Source organism: Enhydra lutris, unplaced genomic scaffold, assembly GCF_002288905.1.
Source record: "Enhydra lutris kenyoni isolate GAN:26980312 unplaced genomic scaffold, ASM228890v2 scaffoldscaffold44, whole genome shotgun sequence".
NCBI classification, from domain to species: Eukaryota; Metazoa; Chordata; class Mammalia; order Carnivora; family Mustelidae; genus Enhydra; species Enhydra lutris.
In genome coordinates, this window is record NW_019154128.1 from 6602270 (window position 1) to 6621098 (window position 18829).

At 37.5% G+C, this 18829-nt stretch overlaps 1 protein-coding gene across 1 annotated transcript in view; it reads right to left on the reverse strand.

Moving 5' to 3' along the window:
- Positions 1-550: 550 nt before the first annotated feature.
- Positions 551-18829, reverse strand: part of LOC111155881 (solute carrier family 9 member A2) — a 104149-nt gene continuing 85870 nt past the window's right edge. The window contains exons 8-12 of the mRNA XM_022516332.1: positions 16598-16759; positions 7710-7806; positions 5107-5238; positions 3573-3663; positions 551-2259 (exon numbers count right to left, since the gene is read on the reverse strand). Coding sequence (XP_022372040.1) covers positions 1889-2259; positions 3573-3663; positions 5107-5238; positions 7710-7806; positions 16598-16759 — 853 coding nt within the window. The 3' untranslated portion in view covers positions 551-1888. The remainder of the gene's footprint in view (positions 2260-3572; positions 3664-5106; positions 5239-7709; positions 7807-16597; positions 16760-18829) is intronic.

The window sequence follows — 18829 nt, forward strand, 5'->3', positions numbered from 1 at the left end:
ATGGTGTCTGTCCTGCCTTCACTGATCAACATGGAAGAGTTTGGGAAGGAAATTGTGCTCTTCATACACTTGTACCTTGTGCGTTTATCTTTCCCTCTGCCTCACGCCCAACGTAGCAGTATCCCAAGACTGTGGAAGATAAGAGAAAGGGTAGATTTATTTCTCCACATTGGTGGGGTTAAAGGGAGAGGATAGGACAAACAGCCCTGGGGATTTCTGGGTATAGTCAAATTCATTAATGTTTTCCCACTAACAATACTGTGGTCGTTTGTATCCTTGGTTGCATCTCCAATGCACAACGAGGGGACTGTATGCATGGCCTCACTTGTATTTAAACCCAGACATTTAGAGTCTTGTTCCAGTCCAGTTTTTTTGTTTTTTTAAGATTAAATTTATTTTTTTGACACACAGAGAAACAGCAAGAGAGGGAACAGAAGCAGGGGGAGAGGGAGAGGAAGAAGCAGGCTTCCTGCCAAGCAGGGAGCCCGATGTGGGGCTCGATCCCAGGACCCTGAGATCATGACATGAGCTGAAGGAAAACGCTTAATGACTGAGCCACCCAGGCGTCCCTCCAGTTCAGTTTTAAAGAGGATTTTTTCGGGGAGGGAAAAAAAGGCCAATAAAATCTATAGTTTAAGATGGAAATTCAAATATTAATCTTTAATGATTATATTCCACTTCTTGTCTTTCTGCTGTACTTCTAAAAAGTACTCAGATGAGTAGCATCCATTTTTATATAAAGAATTTGAGTCACTACTTTATTGAGGGGCAAAAAGATAAATTATAGAGTAGTGCAAAAAAGAAAAAAAATACAACTCCTATAGTCTCCAAAGTGCTTCCTGAATAAATTTCAAAACCCGAACTCTCACCAATTTGTTAAACATCGGAATACTGTCTATATAAAATGACTGCTTGGAGCCTCTGATCTGTTTTCAAAGTTCTAGAATGTTCTACAGGAAAATTCTATAGCAGGTAGTCATAGATGGGCATGAAAGGGAATCTCCTGCATCCTCCTCCCAGTATTGCGCAATGTAAAACCTGCCAACAAGTTGTAAGCGGCTGCCTTGTCTCCCCACATACACCATAAGGCCCACACGCTGGAACTTCATCCAAAGCTGCCACCAAGTCTGTCATACACCGTGTCACCCACACAGCCTTTCTCTTTGCACCATTCAAACACACACAAGAGATGGAATCTCTAGGTCACCCTCAAACGTCCGGTAGCATGAGGAGCAAATTAAATCCAGCTGACTCATTATTTCATGGGAATCTACATTGTGGGAGCCAGGCCTTCTCATCTGCCCAAACGTTCTGACTGCCTCCCCAGTCTGAGTTCACCAGGCATCCCTTCTCCATGCTGTGCTCTTCCTTTACCCACCGCTCATCAGCTCAGGATGAGAAAACACCTTGGCTCTGAGCAGATGGTCCACCGTCCTCCCGGAGCTGCCCTTTACGCCCTGGAAAGATGTAGAGTATTTTTAACGCCCTTCGCTTACAAACTGATTACAGATATACATAGGTTTTCATAAATAAAATTTGAGGCATATATGTATATATTAAAATTTTCACCAACATGGGTGTGTTAAAAACTTCAAGTTCTGTCGTTCAAGTTCAACAAAGGCACACAATTTTTTTCTTTAGGCTTGTGAAGAATATAAGTGCTAGCGAGAAGTCATAAAAGGCATTTTATGAGGCTTTTTTTCTTTGATTTTTCCTCTTCTTGGGTTAAGCATTCATCCCGTCAGTCAATGGCATGACTCTACTACCCAATGAAAGTATTTAGATGCATAGAGGGTATTAAATGGATCCCACTGTTGTGTCAGATTTCAGAGTAACAAATCCCAGCCGTGCTGGGTCAGTCATCCCAGTTCTGCTTTGGCCATTTCCATTAAGGCTTCTCACTTCCAAATCGGGCTTTCCGGTTGCCAGGTTCTGATGCCCTTCGGACCAGCCTGGGTGGTGGCTTGGGTAGGACGCCTTCAGTCCCACTGTCTTCCTTCACGGGGCCAAACTGGCCTTTGGAGAGAAGGGGCTGCCGTAGCATGCCTGGGGTCTGGGTGCCCCCCTCTTTGCTGTGGGGAGTTGGGGAGGCACAAGGCTGCCCCTGTCCGGAATCAACGTCTACCTCATTCTTCCATTCCATCTTATAGGGCTGGGGGCCTTTCTTTGAGAACTGTTCTGGCAAGAAGCGCCTTGCTCGGGGCTGCAGATTGAGGACGGTGGTCCCAACATCTGTGTCTGAGTCACTGCTGTTGCCGCCTACCACAGAGCAGAAGAAGGACAACGTGGGCAAGTGTGTCAGAGAGAAGGGATTGGGAGTGACTCAGCAATGCATGAGCCGGTCCAGCACCTGCTGTGCCCTCAGGCCCTGGGGGGCGGGGCAGGGGGGGGGATCAGAGGGCTCACTACCTCTAGCCCACAGACCTGGGCGTAACAGTCTCTGTGGACGTTCATGTTGAATGTGCACACCCACAGTGAAGGGCTTAATGTGTACCAGGCAACTGTCACGATAAGCTCTTTTAAGTGCATTTACCTATTCAATCCTCATAATCACCCATTTGCCAGGGGAAGTAACTGGAGTTCAGGAGATTAGTAAGCAGTGGAGCTGGCTCTCAAAGTGAGACTCTCGGGCAGCAGCCGCTGTGCTCCCACCTGCCCCATCAGAACAACCCCAGGAGGGCTCTGCTCCGTGTCTGGCACACAGAAAGCAGACCAGCAATTAGCTGCTATTCTGAAAATTCATGTCTTGATCTGGAATCTCAGAGACAACCTTCTTTCTCTCCTTTATGTTTTCATAAGGGCCGAAATACCAATGCACACTTTCCAAACAGGGGGGAGACACGTGATCAGAACTAGCTGGTTGTCAAAATTCAGGTCCTAGAGAACTGTGGGGAGGACAGCAGATGGGGGCTGAGATTCTCGGGACGAAAGAGTGTTTTGGTGGATGCGTGCTGCCTGAACTCCCTTCTCATTTCTCATCTCACCTGTCACCACCAGGTTAGACATTAGACTTTCCTCTTCTTGTTTAATTAAATAAACAACCAAAAATAAAAGGGGGTTACCCTAACATCCTACATTTTAATAACATGGTATCCTAATATACTGCTCCTGGGGTTCACAGAAAATGGCTTGGCGTCTACATAAAGATTATCATTAAATAAAGAGATATTTAGACTTTATATGTCAAAACTTTAACGATTTGGGGCAGAAGTAAAATTTATGGCTCCCTTTATGAAAATATATGAAAATTGTAAAAATTTAAATATACCTTTGCAAATTTACAAATTTATAAATTATTTCTGTTTACCTGTTCACTGATCACAGGTGACAGCACTTGCTTTTGCTATATCCAATAGAATCATTATGGTAAATAATGGACTCAGTTATTTATAATGTGTATAGAAACTCCATCCAAAAAGCTCATGATGCTAAAATAAGTCACCATATTATTATTTTAGGCTTGCAAATCATTAAGCTCATTGTCCTTCATGAAGAAAAAGGATGGGGAAATTCTCTATTTTATGAACATTAGTTAATAAATTTACTCATTCTGCTCCAACTAAATTCATTACCTGCATTAGAAATATTCTTTTTCTTTTGAAGCTTTTCTGGAAGCTTTGTATTTTTTGGTAAGGATAAGTATCGAGAAGTTGAAGTGGACGCCTGTGGAAAACATGGAAAATCTTACTTAGACTCTGCAGTTGCCATTTATTGTGTACCAGAAATTTAAAATCTTATATCAAACCCTGATGTTAAAAATTAAATTTGTACTTCTCTATTCCAAAATCACTTTGTGAGGGGCTGTGGGGATGGTGAATAAAGTTCCAAGTAGTAATTATTTCCCTTCAAACAACTAACTCTCTTCTAAAAATAAAATAGAAATCAGTATTAATGAAAATGAAAGTAAAGTGGGACCATTAGAAATAAGAATAATGAAATAATAAGGAAAACCATAGAGTCTTCTTAAAGAGAAGCTACAGAGACACTTATTTATAAGAGTATTACTAAAAAAAAAAAAGTAGAACCTACATATATGGAAAGAAAATATATGAAAAATGTAGCATATTTAAGTTTTCATTTCTTTAGTAAGTCTTGAAAATGATAGAATGAAAAGTATTACCATAGCTGATTAGCCCACAATTCAAATGCCACAATCTCTACTTTCTTTAACTTAATCAGTGCTTCCACATTTTCACATTAAAAAAAAAAAAAAGATAATCTTCTTGTTCACATATTATCATTTTGGTCTCTGATGACCCAATAGTGAATATTATTAAAAATGAGATGCAATCCTAAAACTAATGCAACATTGTGTGTCAATTATACTCAAATTAAAAAAAAAAATGCTAAGATGCAGTGTCTGCTTTGTGAAATCAATCAATCATAATGTCATTTAAAAATGATTTTCCTTGGGGCACCTGGGTGGCTCAGCAGGTTAAACCCTCTGCCTTCGGCTCAGGTCATGATCCCAGGGTCCTGGGATCAAGCCCCGCTTCGGGATCTCTGCTCAGCAGGGAGCCTGCTTCCCTCCTCTCTCTCTGCCTGCCTCTCTGTCTACTTGTGATCTCTCTCTGTCAAATAAATAAATTAAAAAAAAAAAAAAAGATTTCCCTTATTTGTTGACAGTGCCCGGGGCCAAATGAAAAGGTGGACACTTACACCCCCAGCTGCTGTGATTCTGCAGTTCCAGCACAAGCGGCTTGCAACCTCTCCCTGAGGAGATCAAATAGGACTTTCCAAATGTAGCTTGGTCCAGCCATGCTGCTTAAATTTGTAACTTGACTGACCCTTTCCTGTCCTCCCCATCTCCCTCCTCAAGCACTCACTGCCTACTAACTTAACAGATAACACATTCCATTGCTGGGCCCACGCAAAGGTAGCCTTGTCTGTTTCATTCACCCACAAGTGCCTACAACAGTGCCTGGAACACAATAGGTGTTCTAGAAACATCTAGAAAAACTTCACACAATTAACACCATCCCAGAATTCCTGTGAATCAACCCTCAGCAGGCCATTCTGTCAGTAGGACCTCCAGAACAGCAGTTGGTTGGTTCTACTCTTGGAAGCCTTCCTCGTCCCAGACAAATGGTAACAAACAACAGTTACCCGGCGCTCCTGGTTCAAGCTGCTGTCTTTCCTGATACTTTCTCGCAAACTGTGCCTCCGTCGGATTAGAATCTCCTTGGCCTGTCGCTCGCTTGTGTCAGCCGTCAGATTGTGTCTGTTGTAGGACAGAGTCTGAAACGAAAACACAGGAGACATTTTACAAGAAAAACAGATTGCTACCCCAGAGATTCCAAAACGTTACTAGGTTGCTTTGATTTTGCACCTGAGTGAGGCACTTAATGAATGTGCAGAGCAGAAAAATAAATAAATAAAAAGCACAAGAGTTAACACACATGGGGAAAAAAAGTTAACATTTGTTCAAAATTTGAAAGCTCTTGTCTTCTAATAAAAGTTTGTAAGTTATTTTTCACTGAGAAGTGTGATCTTCATAAATCAGAAGAATGATGGAATTCATCAAGTACTTCTGTCTACCTTGAGCTACTTTGTATGTATGTAGCCATCATTAACAGCTGGGGAAAGAACACAATTCATCTTTATACATTCTCTATTGAATAGGAATTACTGGTATAAAGACAAACCACTTTGGGCCACTTGGTGGTGCCACGTCCTTTTGATTAACTTCCGAACCCTTCTTTTCAACTAGGTTGTCAAACTGAAAAAGCTGCTGCTAGAATTAGGGATAACCATGTGCTGGTATTTAGAGCAGTAAAATTTCTAGACCAGGGGGCACCTGGGTGGCTCAGTGGGTTAAAGCCTCTGCCTTCGGCTCGGGTCATGATCCCAGGGTCCTGGGATCGAGCCCCACATCAGGCTTTCTGCTCAGCGGGGAGCCTGCTTTCCCCCCCCGCCCCCGTCTGCCTCTCCATCTACTTGTGATCGCTATCAAATAAATAAAATCTTAAAAAAAAAAAAAATTTCTAGACCAGGGCTGTGCATGGTATGCATTTTTAGTTTTATAAGTTTCCTAAAATGAATTGCAATTAGTCATCAAGTTCAATTTCTGATAGAATAAATATGTATTTCTTGGAAATATCCCTGTGTCCTGAACTATATTAAATCTTGAAGAAACCGTGAAAGGGACAGAGAATAAGGCTCAAAACCTGCCTTGAGAAATGTGTTCGCTAGTTGGACATCAAAGGCTAACATAATAATATAAATCCTGAAATGCTAAAACTGTGTGGCATGGGATGAGCTCCAAGTGCTATCCCATTGAAAGGGCTGGGAATAATATGGAGGTTTTGAGGAAACCTGAAAACGTGCAGGATATGGGGCAGCTGACAGGAACGCGTGGGCCGTTCCAAGTGGAGACAGAGAAGAGAGGAACAGGCCAAGGAAGAAAGACAGAACTTGGGTATTTGGGGGACAGGAGGGAGATGTAAGGTTGGCCACAGTGGAACTCGGAATCAGAGACCCCAAATTCTGAAAGAAGAGTTTAGCCTATAAGCAATAACTGTTGTTTGTTTCATTTTAAGTAGGAGAATGCTGCCATTAAACATGCTGTGGGGAAAAAGGCAGAGCAAGAGTAATGAGTGATGGAATGAGGACAGTCTTTGGGGAGACCAGCAAGAAAGTACAGAAATGACCCCAACATGAGTGAGGAAGGCTCCTGACAGACTATGTGGACTGTGTGACACCTTCCCCCAACACTGTATCTTAAGTTATTCATCTATAAAATGGAAATAAGAGTAACACCCCTTGGAGGATTGAGTTAATACATGTTGCAATGGGGCGTGGCCAACTGTATGCATTCTCGAAATGTTAGCTATATTATTAGCCAATTGGTAGAATGAAGTGTTAGTAATGGAACGGCAGGGGCACCTGGGTAGCTCAGTCAGTTAAGGCTCAGGCCATGATCTTGGGGTACTGGGATTGAGGCCCTCATAGGATTCCCTGCTCAGGGGGGAGTCTGTCTCTCCCTCTTCCTCTGCCCCCAGCTTGTACTTTCTATCTCTCTCTCTCTCTCAAATAAATAAATAAAATCTTTATTTAAAAAAAAAAGAAAACAATGGAACAGCAATGAAAGAAGTCACTCGGGAGATACATTAAAGGGAGAAACTATAGTACTTAATGAATAACAAGGAAGATTAAATACATTTTAAAAAGTTTTCTTAAAGCTGTAAGTTTTCTGTAAGTTATAAAGCTATTTCATTGAAAAAAAAAATTAAAAGAGAGCCACAATTAGTTAACTCAGATGCTTTTATCTCCAAATCCATAGAAGCAGAACTCCTGGAAGACTCTTATCCTTTCCCCATAGCGTCTGAGAGGGCTTAACAGGATAGGACTCTCAGAGAAGAGAAGATGCCTGGTGCGGGACACGCAAAAAGGTTGGTGTCACTGTTGGGCAATCTCTGCTACAACTGAGTAGCAGACAATCGGAAGCATATTTTTAGCCAAAGGCAAGGAAATAGTTTTCTAAATAAATTATTCTTGGGTGCCTGGGTGGGTCAGTGGGTTAAGCCTTTGCCTTCGGCTCAGGTCACGATCTCAGGGTCCTGGGATTGAGTTCCACCTCGGGCTCTTTGCTCAGCAGGGAGCCTGCTTCCCCCTTTCTCTCTGCCTGCCTCTCTGCCTACTTGTGATCTCTCTGTCAAATAAATAAATAAAATCCTTAATAAATAAATAAATAAATAGATTATTCTTACTCGCTGACGGATTTGATAGAGATTTCTGGATAATATTTCTCGAATTTCATCCATTTCACCAGGTGTGAGCTTCCGTATTTTTTCTTCACGACAATCACTGTGAAAAGTTAGAAAAAGAGTATCTTTTACTATGCAACAAACATTGGAATCCTAAATTTTCCTTTTTGGAGATATGATATCATTTAAGAAGAATATCATTTAAGATTAAGAATCTTAGCTAAAGAATACACTTAAGGAGTATTCAATATTTTAAAATAACTCCAAACTCTAAAACTTTTCAGTGTCAAAATTATTCAAAATGAGTTTAATTGTGCCCAAGTTTTCAGTCTGTTCATGCAATTATTTTTTTTCACACAAGTATTTTTTAAGGAAGAAAAACTGTAGTAACTTATAATGCTATCACTTTATTATTTTTAATACTCCTTAAGATGGTAACACACAATTGGGTTTTGTTCCAACAGAAACTTAATTTTCTACATTCTGCTATTTAGGCCTACTCTTTTAAACACTTCATTAAAAATATCTGCAAAGACACTGTTTATAATAGGTAGGTATATATAATCAATCATCATTATTCAAGGATTTCATATTTGCAAAGTCAAAGTCACCTACTTGCTAAAATTTATTTATAAACACAGTGCCAATACTCATTAACACTTTTTCATAGACATGTGCAAAGTGGGGGAAAATTTGAGTTCCACAAAACACAGGTTCCTAGATGAGGCTGAACATGGCGATGTTCTGCCTTCTTGTTTCAGCTCCTGTACTGTAAACAAATGTCCTTTCCATGGTCTATTTAATGACACATTTTCCACACGGTTGTGCTTTGTTTGGTGACTTCACTGCTTAAAATGGCCCTGAAGTGTAGGTCTGAAGTGCTGTCAAACATTCCCGAGCAAAAGCTGTAATGTGCCTTCCAGAGAAAAGCCATGTCAGATATATATATATATATATATATATATACACACATATATATATACACACACATATATATAAATATAAATAATAGGGTGTGTCTTTAAATGGAAACATACATAAAACAAGTTATGTATCAGCTGGTTGAGGAAAATGTCTTCAGGGCCAGAGGCTCATAAGGACCTAAACCTGCATTTCTCCTAGGAGCAAGCATTTGGTATTCACAAATCTGCATTCATGGCAATTTTGTAGAACATAACTACTGCCAACAATGAGAGCCAACTGTATTTATACAGTTCTATTCTAACTGCTTCAAAAAGGCTTTGAGGGGACCTACAAAAATATATAGTACAATAAAATACATAAATAAGAAGAAAAATTAAAGCTGAGAAGGTTAATATACATTAATGCAGGTCTTAAGGAAGACAGGCTAGGGACATACCAATTGAAGAGCACAGTTCTCTTATTTTTTGTTTTAAAGCAAACTTGTTACTGAAAAACAAGTATAATATTAATTACCTATGCCCAAAGGGTAATGGAGAAACACAAAGGAATGAACGCAGAAATCTAAGGCTTCAGCAGAACAGACTTGCCTAACTAACTATACATGATTCATTTTTGCCTCAACCTCAATTGCATGGATGAGTTTTTAGGAAGCATCTTCTTAGACAGAGGCATTGTTGTTTGGACAGCTGTCCAGGTTTCTAATAGGGTTTTTTGATCAGCTAAGTTAATTCACAGAATTTTAGAAGGACTAGAAGGTCAAGAGGACCAACTTTTAGGGATCTGATATTCTGGTTTTATCCAACAAATGTTTGTATAACTCTAGCGGTAAGTGCACAACTACCTCCCTTGTTTATACGTAAAATATATTTTACTGGAATATAATTCAAAAGAGAAAAGTACATGAATCTTACATGTGGGGCTCAATGAACTATCACAAAGCGAATGTACTTGTATAACTGCTACCCAAGTCAAAAAACAGAACATGGACTAAAACCCCAGAAACCACATCATATTTCACCCCCCAACCATCTCTACTTCCGTGTTCTTTGACAAAACAACCACCATCCTAACTTCTGAGCTGACAGAATAGTTGTACCTGAATTTGAACTCTATATAAATGGAGTCTTACCTATATAAATGGAGAGTACCTACTACTACAATAGGTAATCTTATTTATTTATTTATTTATTTATTTATTTATTTATGTAGGTATATATTTATTTTTTTAGAGTAGGTAATCATTTAAATTTCGCTTCTTTTGTTTGGCATCGTGTTAGAGATTCCTCTGTGTTATCCCATGTAGCTGTGCTTTGTTCATTTTATTCATTGTATGATATCCCATTACATGACCATATTACAATTTATCCATTTTTCTGTTGAGGCGTATTTGCCCTATTTCTGAATTTTGGCTATGACAAATAATGCTTTATGAGTATTCTCACATACATATTTTGGAACACATATGATTATTGGCTATTTGGATATCCTATTTTGTAAACTGCCTGAACAAATCTCTTGTCCATTTTTCCATGGGACTATCTTTTTTTTTTTTTTTTGAACTTTCTCAGTTTTCTGTGAGGCAAGTATCATCTTCCATTTCATGGTTTGTGTTTTCATTCCTTTAATGAAATATTTTCCTATCACAACAGTAACAGGATATTCTCTCATATAATTTTGTATATGAGATATATAATATGATATAGCTTTATATATGAGATATATAATATACATGAGATTTTATATATGAGATATATATGAGCTATATAATATATATGAAATATATAGTTTATATTTATAAATTATATTTGAGATATATAATATATATGAGATAAAATACATAATATATATATGAGATTTTATATATGAGATGTATAATATAATTCTCTCATATAATAAAAGCTTTATTGTTTCCCCACTCCCATGCATACCTATGATAGTCATTGGCTTGATATAATGTGAAGTTGTGTTCAATTCCACTTAATCTCCATATGGATCCTTAACTGACCCAGGGCCATTATTTTAAGGCCATCTTTTCCCTACAGCTTTGTGCTATAAACGTTGACATTAATAATTATTCGTATATGTGTGGGTCTCTTCCAAACTCTTACTTTGTTCCACTGGTCTATTTGTCATTTTGTCTTTGTTCAGTATCCCACTGTCTCAGTCACAGGAGCTTTATAGAAAGTCTTGCTACCTAATAGTATAAATCCTCCAAATTTGTTCTTCAGCTTTGAAGACAATTTTGTCTTGGTTAATTTGGGCCCTTTACATTTCCACAGAAATTTTAGGACCAGACTGTCTAATGACACAGATACACACAAACACACTGGGATTTTTAATAAAATTGCTTTGAATCCATACATCAATTTGAGAAGAACTGAAAATCTTATAATATTGAGTCTTTCTTTTTATTAATATAGTCTTTATCTGTTTTGGACTTTCTGTGGAGAGGCTTCACACATATTCGCTAAATTACATTCTGATGTTTGATACTGATATATATGTTTCATGATACTATTCTGAATCAAACATTTTTTAATTTTTATTATTCTTTTTAAATGTTTTATTTATTTGACAGAGAGAGATCACAAGTAGGCAGAGACTCTGGCAGGCAGAGAGAGAGGGGGAAACAGGCTCCTTGCTCAGCAGAGAGAGCCCGATGTGGGGCTCGATCCTAGGACCCTGAGATCATGACCTGAGCTGAAGGCAGAGGCTTAACCTACTGAAACACCCAGGTGCTCCTCAAGCATTTTTTTAACTGTCACTTTCTATTTGTTGATACTTGGGAAAACTACCACTGATTTTTTTTTTTTACCATGTATTAAGAAACTTGGATAAATTAATTTATTATGTCTAATTATTTATCCATAGATTCTTTTGGATTTTCTGTGAAAACAATCAAGGTATTTGGAAATAATGACAGCCTTCTTTTCCTATCTTTAATTTTCAATTTTTTTTTTTTTGCTTAACAGTGGTACAATATTCATAGAAATCATAATGATATGCAACTGTGTTCCAATCTTAAGGTGAACCCTTCAACATTTCAACATTAAAAATACTATTCGCCACAGATAATTCATGAATAAACTTTATCAGCTTGAGAAAGGATTTCTTCTATTCTAGTCTAGTTATGTATATATATATATATATATATATATATATATATATATATTTTTTTTTTTTTTTTTTTTTTTTTTTAATCAGGAACAGAGGGGCACCTGGCTGGCTCAGTTGGTTAAGTGTCCAATTTGATCTTTGCTCAAGGCATGATCTCAGTGTTGTGAGATAGAGCCCTGTGTCAGGCTCTGAGCTCACTGCAGACTCTGCTTGTCCCTCTCCCTCTGCTCCTCCCCCTGCTTGCACACACACTCTCTCTCTCATAAATAAATAAAATACTTTTTTAAAAAATCAAGACTAGATATCGAATTTTATCATATAATTTTTCTGCCTCGATTACAGATAAATAATGACCCTTGATTTCTCTTCTCTTATTCTGTAAAAGTGGCAAACAACTGATTGATTTTTTACTTTTAACCCACCATTATATTCCTGGACTAAGTCAAAATTATTCTGATATATATCTTTTTACATATCTCTGGATTGGGTTTGCTAATATTATGTTTGGAATTTTTACAGAAATATTGTATATAATTTTATTTCTGTATAAGTGTCTATATCAGGTTTAAGATCAAAATTATGCTAGTCCCATAAGGCAATTTGGGAAGATTTCCATCTTGCCTTACTTTCTGAAGAAGTCTGTGCAAGATTGGTTTTATCTCCTCCTTAAATGTTTGGTAGAATTTACAAATAAAGCCAAATGGCCTTGGGGATTACTTTGTGGAAACAATTTCAATTCAGATTTATTAACTTAATACTTGAGTACTATTCAAATTTTCTGGTCTTTTATGGGTTTAATTTATTGTTCCTTTTTCTAAGTTCCTAGAATGGATTACTGATTTTCAGCCTGACTCTTTTTTTTAACATTAAGTGACATTAAGTGTTTAAAAAAATGTTTTTCTTATTAAATGTTAAAAAAAATTTCCTTTAAACAATGTTTTACACATATTTTCATATGTCATACTTTTCAAAATATTTTCTGATTTACATCATAATTTATTTGATTCAGTTTTCATTTAACTTCTAAGTAAAGGGATATTTGACTTTTTATACTGTTTGAGATTTTATACTGTTTGAGATTTTATTTTGTTTTTGATTCCTTTCTGGTAAGGGAACATATCATGTGTGAAACTTTTAAAGACTTGTTTGTTTATTATGTGGTTGAAATCTTCTATATCTTTACTGAAAGTCTGTCTGCTTGTACTGTCAGTTTCTAGGAGAAGAGCTATACAATTATCCACTATGATTATGAGTTTGTGTATTTCTACTTATGGCTCTGTTGAGTTTGGGTTTATATATTTTGAGGTTATGTTATTATTTGTATGCTAATTTAGACTTTTCTATCTACTTTTAGAATTGACCTTTTATCATTATGAAATGAATCTCTTTATGCCTAGCAATATTTTCCCATAATGTTTACATTTTATGAAAATAATTACACAAACTTTCTATTGTTTAGTGCTTCAACAAGATACCTTTTTATCAGTCTTTCACCTGTAAACTTTCTGTACTCTGAGATAAAAGCACTAGCTCTTATAAGCAACATCTAGTGAGTTGTATATTTTCATCCATTCTGATCACCCATCTTTTTAAATGGAATAAATTTATATTTAATGTAATTACCTTTGCGTTTAAAGCTATCATCTTAATATTTGCATTCTATTTGTTCTATTCTATACTTGCTTTTTCTACTCTGTTGCCTTTTTAAATTTTATTTTATTTGGCTGTTTTATTTCCCTGGTCTGTTAGCTTGTTACATTCTTTTACTGTTTTTTCAGTGGTTATGTGGGATTACAACATTAGAATACAACAACACCAGTCACCTCCCTCCAATTTATAAGCTATTTTTGTTGTTAATTTTAATTCTATTTACACTCAAAACCCCACATACATTATTATTTTATTCAATTACTATTCATTTAGGTTTTATAAATATTTATCTTTTCCATTATTTTAATTCCTTCCTTAATCTCAAAGCTTCTAGGTGATTCTTCCTTCTGTCTGAAACATTCTATCATTCAATGTAGTATGATGGCTTTTTATCTATCTAAAAATATTTTTATTTTACTTTTTTTTTTTAAGAATATTTTAGCAGGATATGGACCCCTAAGTCATCAGTCACTTTCTTTCAGAATTTGGAGGATGCCAATGGCTTCCATGGCTTTTGTTGAAAACTAAGTTGTCAGGTATGTTTTTTTTTTCTCTTTTGAAGAAAATAGGTCTCTTTTTTCCTCTGATTATGTTTAAAATTTTCTCTTTGTGTTTTTGACTTGTAGCAATTTTACTAGCCTTTGGTTTTGGTTTTCTTCTTACTTAATCTGCTTGGGGCTTGTCATAGTTCATGTCTTTTATCTGTTTGGGAAAATGCTCAGTCATGATCTCTTAAAATCTATTCCTACTAATTTATCTCTCATTTCCTTTCAGAACATTTCATAATATCCCATATATTTCTTACTTTGTTTCCCATATTTTCCATATTGTCTTTTTCACTATATGCTTCATTCTGATTATTCCTTCTGTCCTATCTTCCAATCAATCAATTCTCTCTATAGCTGTGTCACATCTTTTACACTATCAAATGATATCCCAAATTTAGTTAATTTTTAGCTCATATATTCCATTTAGGTCTTTTTTATTTATATCATCTCCATGACAATGTCAAAATTGTTGATGCCATTTTCCATCCTTAAACATACTTTTAAAGTCCATAACTCAACTATCTGAAACCCACTTGCGTGTCTGTTACTACTGTTTTTTTTTTTATCTTTTTCTCAAACGTTCCAATAGCATTTCCTTATCTACTTACATGTTTTTGATTGGTTGCTAGACATTATATATGAAAAATCATGGAGATAGTTTAAGACTCTTTATAATCTTATTTTCCTCCAGAGAAGATTTAAGTTTATTTCTCTCAGTCAGCTGGGATAAAAGTAATATCGATCTCAGATGATTTAAACAATCATGGATTGAGATAATTCTAGGTCAGACTTCTTTCCATTGAGGGTTAAGGTGTAGAATCCTAAAGTAACAACCTATAGCTGAGCACAAGAGCTCTTCTTTCTTGGTAGGTCCTAAATTCCAATTTTATTCTCAAAGACCAATCAGTCTGTCAAAACTTCTGTTTAAGCCTTTTAGACTCTTAGATCATTTCTCTGTGATCCAGGGGGAAAAGGGCACCAAATGCCAGTTCCATCTTCTTGGACTTCCCTTTTCTTTTGACTCTAAGCCAAGAAATTCCTCATTGTCCTGGTACTTTCCAGCCTTTAAGCAAATTTTTAAAATATATTTGGTTCTTTTTTCTTAGTTGTTTTCCTAGGATAGTCTGTCTAGAACACTTAGTGCATTACTGCCAGAAATACAATTCTTTATTACCTCCCTTTTTGCTTCTAATTTCCTTTAAAGAAAACATTTCAGGAGATGTGGAATGGTCAATATGGTACTCATTTATCTAACTGTGCAGCTGACCATTAATTCTGCTACCCACTTCCATAACCTTTACCTTTGCTCTGCTTATTACCAGTTTCTAAATGAAGTATAAACAGGGAGTAAAACTAAGATTTTTTTTCTCCTGTGATCACAAGGACATTGGCTCTCTTTTGTGAAGCTGAATAATTGAATTATCCCTTGTTACAACTGCAAACAGAATAGTGCATAAGAAAGATCGTTAACTTGTAAAGTTAGAGGGAAACAAAGATCAAGTCTAGTCCCATTTTCCACTTGGAAGAAATTTGATCTCAGGGAAATAGATGAACCAGCTTAAGGTCACAGGGTGAATTATGGCAGGGTGGGACTATAAATTAGTCATTCTGCTCACACCACTACTGTTTTTAGGGAAGTATAATGCCTGTACCTCCAAGCCCTCCTAACCATGTTTCTTTTTCTTCTGGATCGTGTAAACTCCTATATTTTTAATAGGGGATTTACAGTCTTAGTAAAAAGCCTAGTTTATATGGTTGGGTGTGATTTGGAATTTCATGTCTCATTTCGGCTCTCCCACAGATCATATTTTAATTAGGTGACATGTATTTTAAAGGTACTTCAAGCTCATCAGTGAAAGAAGAAATCAGCAGAACCAGTAATTTCTGTCATTTTGTGGTAGGGAAGGATTGATGTTTACATGGTAAAATGACCTATGGTTAACTGAGCAGTTACTGTCCTGCTATGGATTTGCTCTAAAATTTTGGATAAGTCACTTTACTACCCTGAATCTTCATTTCCTCATTTTTAAAACTAGGGAGACAGAAAAAACAATGGCTCCCAATCCTGACTGCATACTGGAAATAGCTGAAGAACTTAGAAAGAAAATATACCCATACCTGGGCCTTACCCCCAGAGATTTGGGGTTTACTGCTGTGGGCGGGGCCTGGACATCTGTATTACTTAAATGCTCCTAAGATATTTCTAATGTTCAGCCTCAGTTGAGAACCGCTGTACCAGGTGATCACGACTGTTCTTTGCAAGCCTTCAACTATGACTGGATAAATAATCTATGAGGAAACAGCTATATAATTACATGCATACTTACAATCACACACCTTAAGATATTCCATTTCAAAATACTTGCTGAAGAGGCACTTTGCCAAAGCAATGAATTACCGCAAGAAAATATAACAAAGGCATAATTGCTCTAAACATGACAAGGTATTTTCTGGCCAGCCAATTGTAAAATAACACAACATGATGGGACCTGATGTAACATAACAGAAGGTACATTTCTAGGCTTCACTTTTTAACCAGAATCTCATCCTTCTGGGAGGTCTAGGGCATAGAGAAAATTTGTTACCATGACTGCTTTCAAAAAACTATAAAGATGAACTTAGTAGTACTTTTATTTGCAAAACCGTACTTACTTCAGAGATGCAAAAGAAGGAACCGTACTTATCATCCCCGTCTCTGCCATCTCGATAGCGTGTTTTATTTCAAGCTTTTTATATAAAGACACAATGCTTGACTTGGGTTGGTTTTCGCGAATCAAAAGCTTCCGCAGGTATTTGTCATCGAACTTCTTAAACCTGGAAATAAAGAAAATCCAAGCTTCAATTAATTAGTACTACATTGACCAACCCCCACCCCCCAAAAAGAAACCTCAAACACAAGCCTGTTTTTACCATCATTTCTACCACACTCGGGAAAAAATTGAGTAGCCATGTTTAGCTTGTCTGATTAATATGTATTTTTATATGTGCATACCTGGATATATGTGTATATAAAATATATGTATATATAAATGTTACTTTCGGTACATTTTTGTATAGAGCCATGATATACATATATCTAATATCTACTAATTATAGATTAAAATATGTATATTTTTAACATTTGTAATTTTCCTGCTTTTCCTTTCAGCGACACTACTCAAAAGTGTTAATATTTGGGGTGCCTGGGTGGCTCAGTTGTTAAGCGTCTGCCTTTGGCTCAGGTCATGATCCCAGAGTCCTGGAGTCGAGCCCCGCATTGGGCTCTCTGCCCAGCAGGAAGCCTGCTTATCCCTCTCCCACTACCCCCTGCTTGTGTTCCCTCTCTTGCTGTCTGTCAAATAAATAAATAAAATCTTTAAAAAAAGAAGTGTTAATACTTCCTCCAATTCCTCTTTATCTGCTTTTCTTTAGAACATTCACTGCTTTTGCCCCCAAAACTCTGCTGAAGCTACTCGTATTGAGGTCGTCAAGGACCCCAGAATATAAATCCAATGGCCAATCATTAGCCGTCACCTTTCCTGACCTCTCCTGCTTAACACATGGGCTTCTAGAAAAAATCACACCCTTGGGTCACCTCCTACCTCTTTCTCAACCTCTTTCATTGGGTCTTTTTCTTCTTTCTGGCCTCTTGATGTAGGACCCAGGGTTCCCTCTTGGTCCTCCTTACCTCCGCTTGCTCTCAGGCCATCTTGCCCAGTCTCCTGATTTTAATGGCATTTCTATGCCACCAACTCCCACATTTGTGTTTCCTGCTCCAGTCTCGCCCTAAGCCCTGGAAAGGAGTATTCAGCTGCCTAGTCAAGTCCTAAGCCAGTCCCCACTTAGATATCTAGTTGTCAAATCTGATGTTCCCAGATTGAACGCATTTTCTCCTACAGTCTTCACCATTTCAGTTAATGACCACTCTACCAGGCCAAAACCCCTGATGTCAACTTTGATTCTTCTCCTTCTTTCACATTCCATGTTAAGGCCTGAATTGTGTCCCCCTAAAAATTCACAGATTGAAGTTCTCACCCCTAAGACCTCAGAATGTTATTTGGAGACAGAGTCTTTACGTGGCAATTAAGTGAAAATGAGATCATGAGGGCGGTTCTCAATCCAATATGACTGGCGTCTCTGTGACTAAAGCAAATTTGGACACAGACACGTAAAGAGGCAGGCTGGAGGCCAGCTGCAAGCCAAAGAGAGAGGCCTGTATAGATGCTTCCCCTCGTGGCCCCCAGAAAGAGCCAAATCTACTGGCACTTTGATCTTGGACTTCTAGTCCCCAGGACTGTGAGAAAATAAATTTCTGTTGTTTAAACCACCCAGTCTGTGCTACTTTGTTATAGCAACTCTAGCAAACTCATACTCCGTTATCCACTCTGTTGGCAATTTCTGTTAGTTCCACCATCAAAACACAAACCCAACCCAACCATGCCTCACCACTTCTATACTCCTATCTCTTGGATCTACCCTGGTCCAAGACATCATCATCTCTCAACAGATTCTTGCAACAGGCACCAACTGGTCTCCCTGCTTCCACCACTGCATTCCTACAGACTACCCTTGACACAGAAGCCGAATCTGGATAAAATACAAGTCAAACCACGTAAAACTCTGCATCTCCCTTGACTAGATGCGCAATGACCTAGGGGGCCCTCCATAATTTAGAGCTGCATCTCCTAGCACTATTCTCATGTCCAGCCTCACTGGTGTCCTTTCTGCCCTGGAAACTTGCCAGCTCTGCTCCCACCCATGGCCTTTATTTTTTTTTATTATTTTTTTAATTTTTTATTTTTTCAGCGTAACAGTATTCATTATTTTTGCACCACACCCAGTACTCCATGCAATCCGTGCCCTCTCCAATACCCACCACCTGGATCCCCCAACCTCCCACCCCCC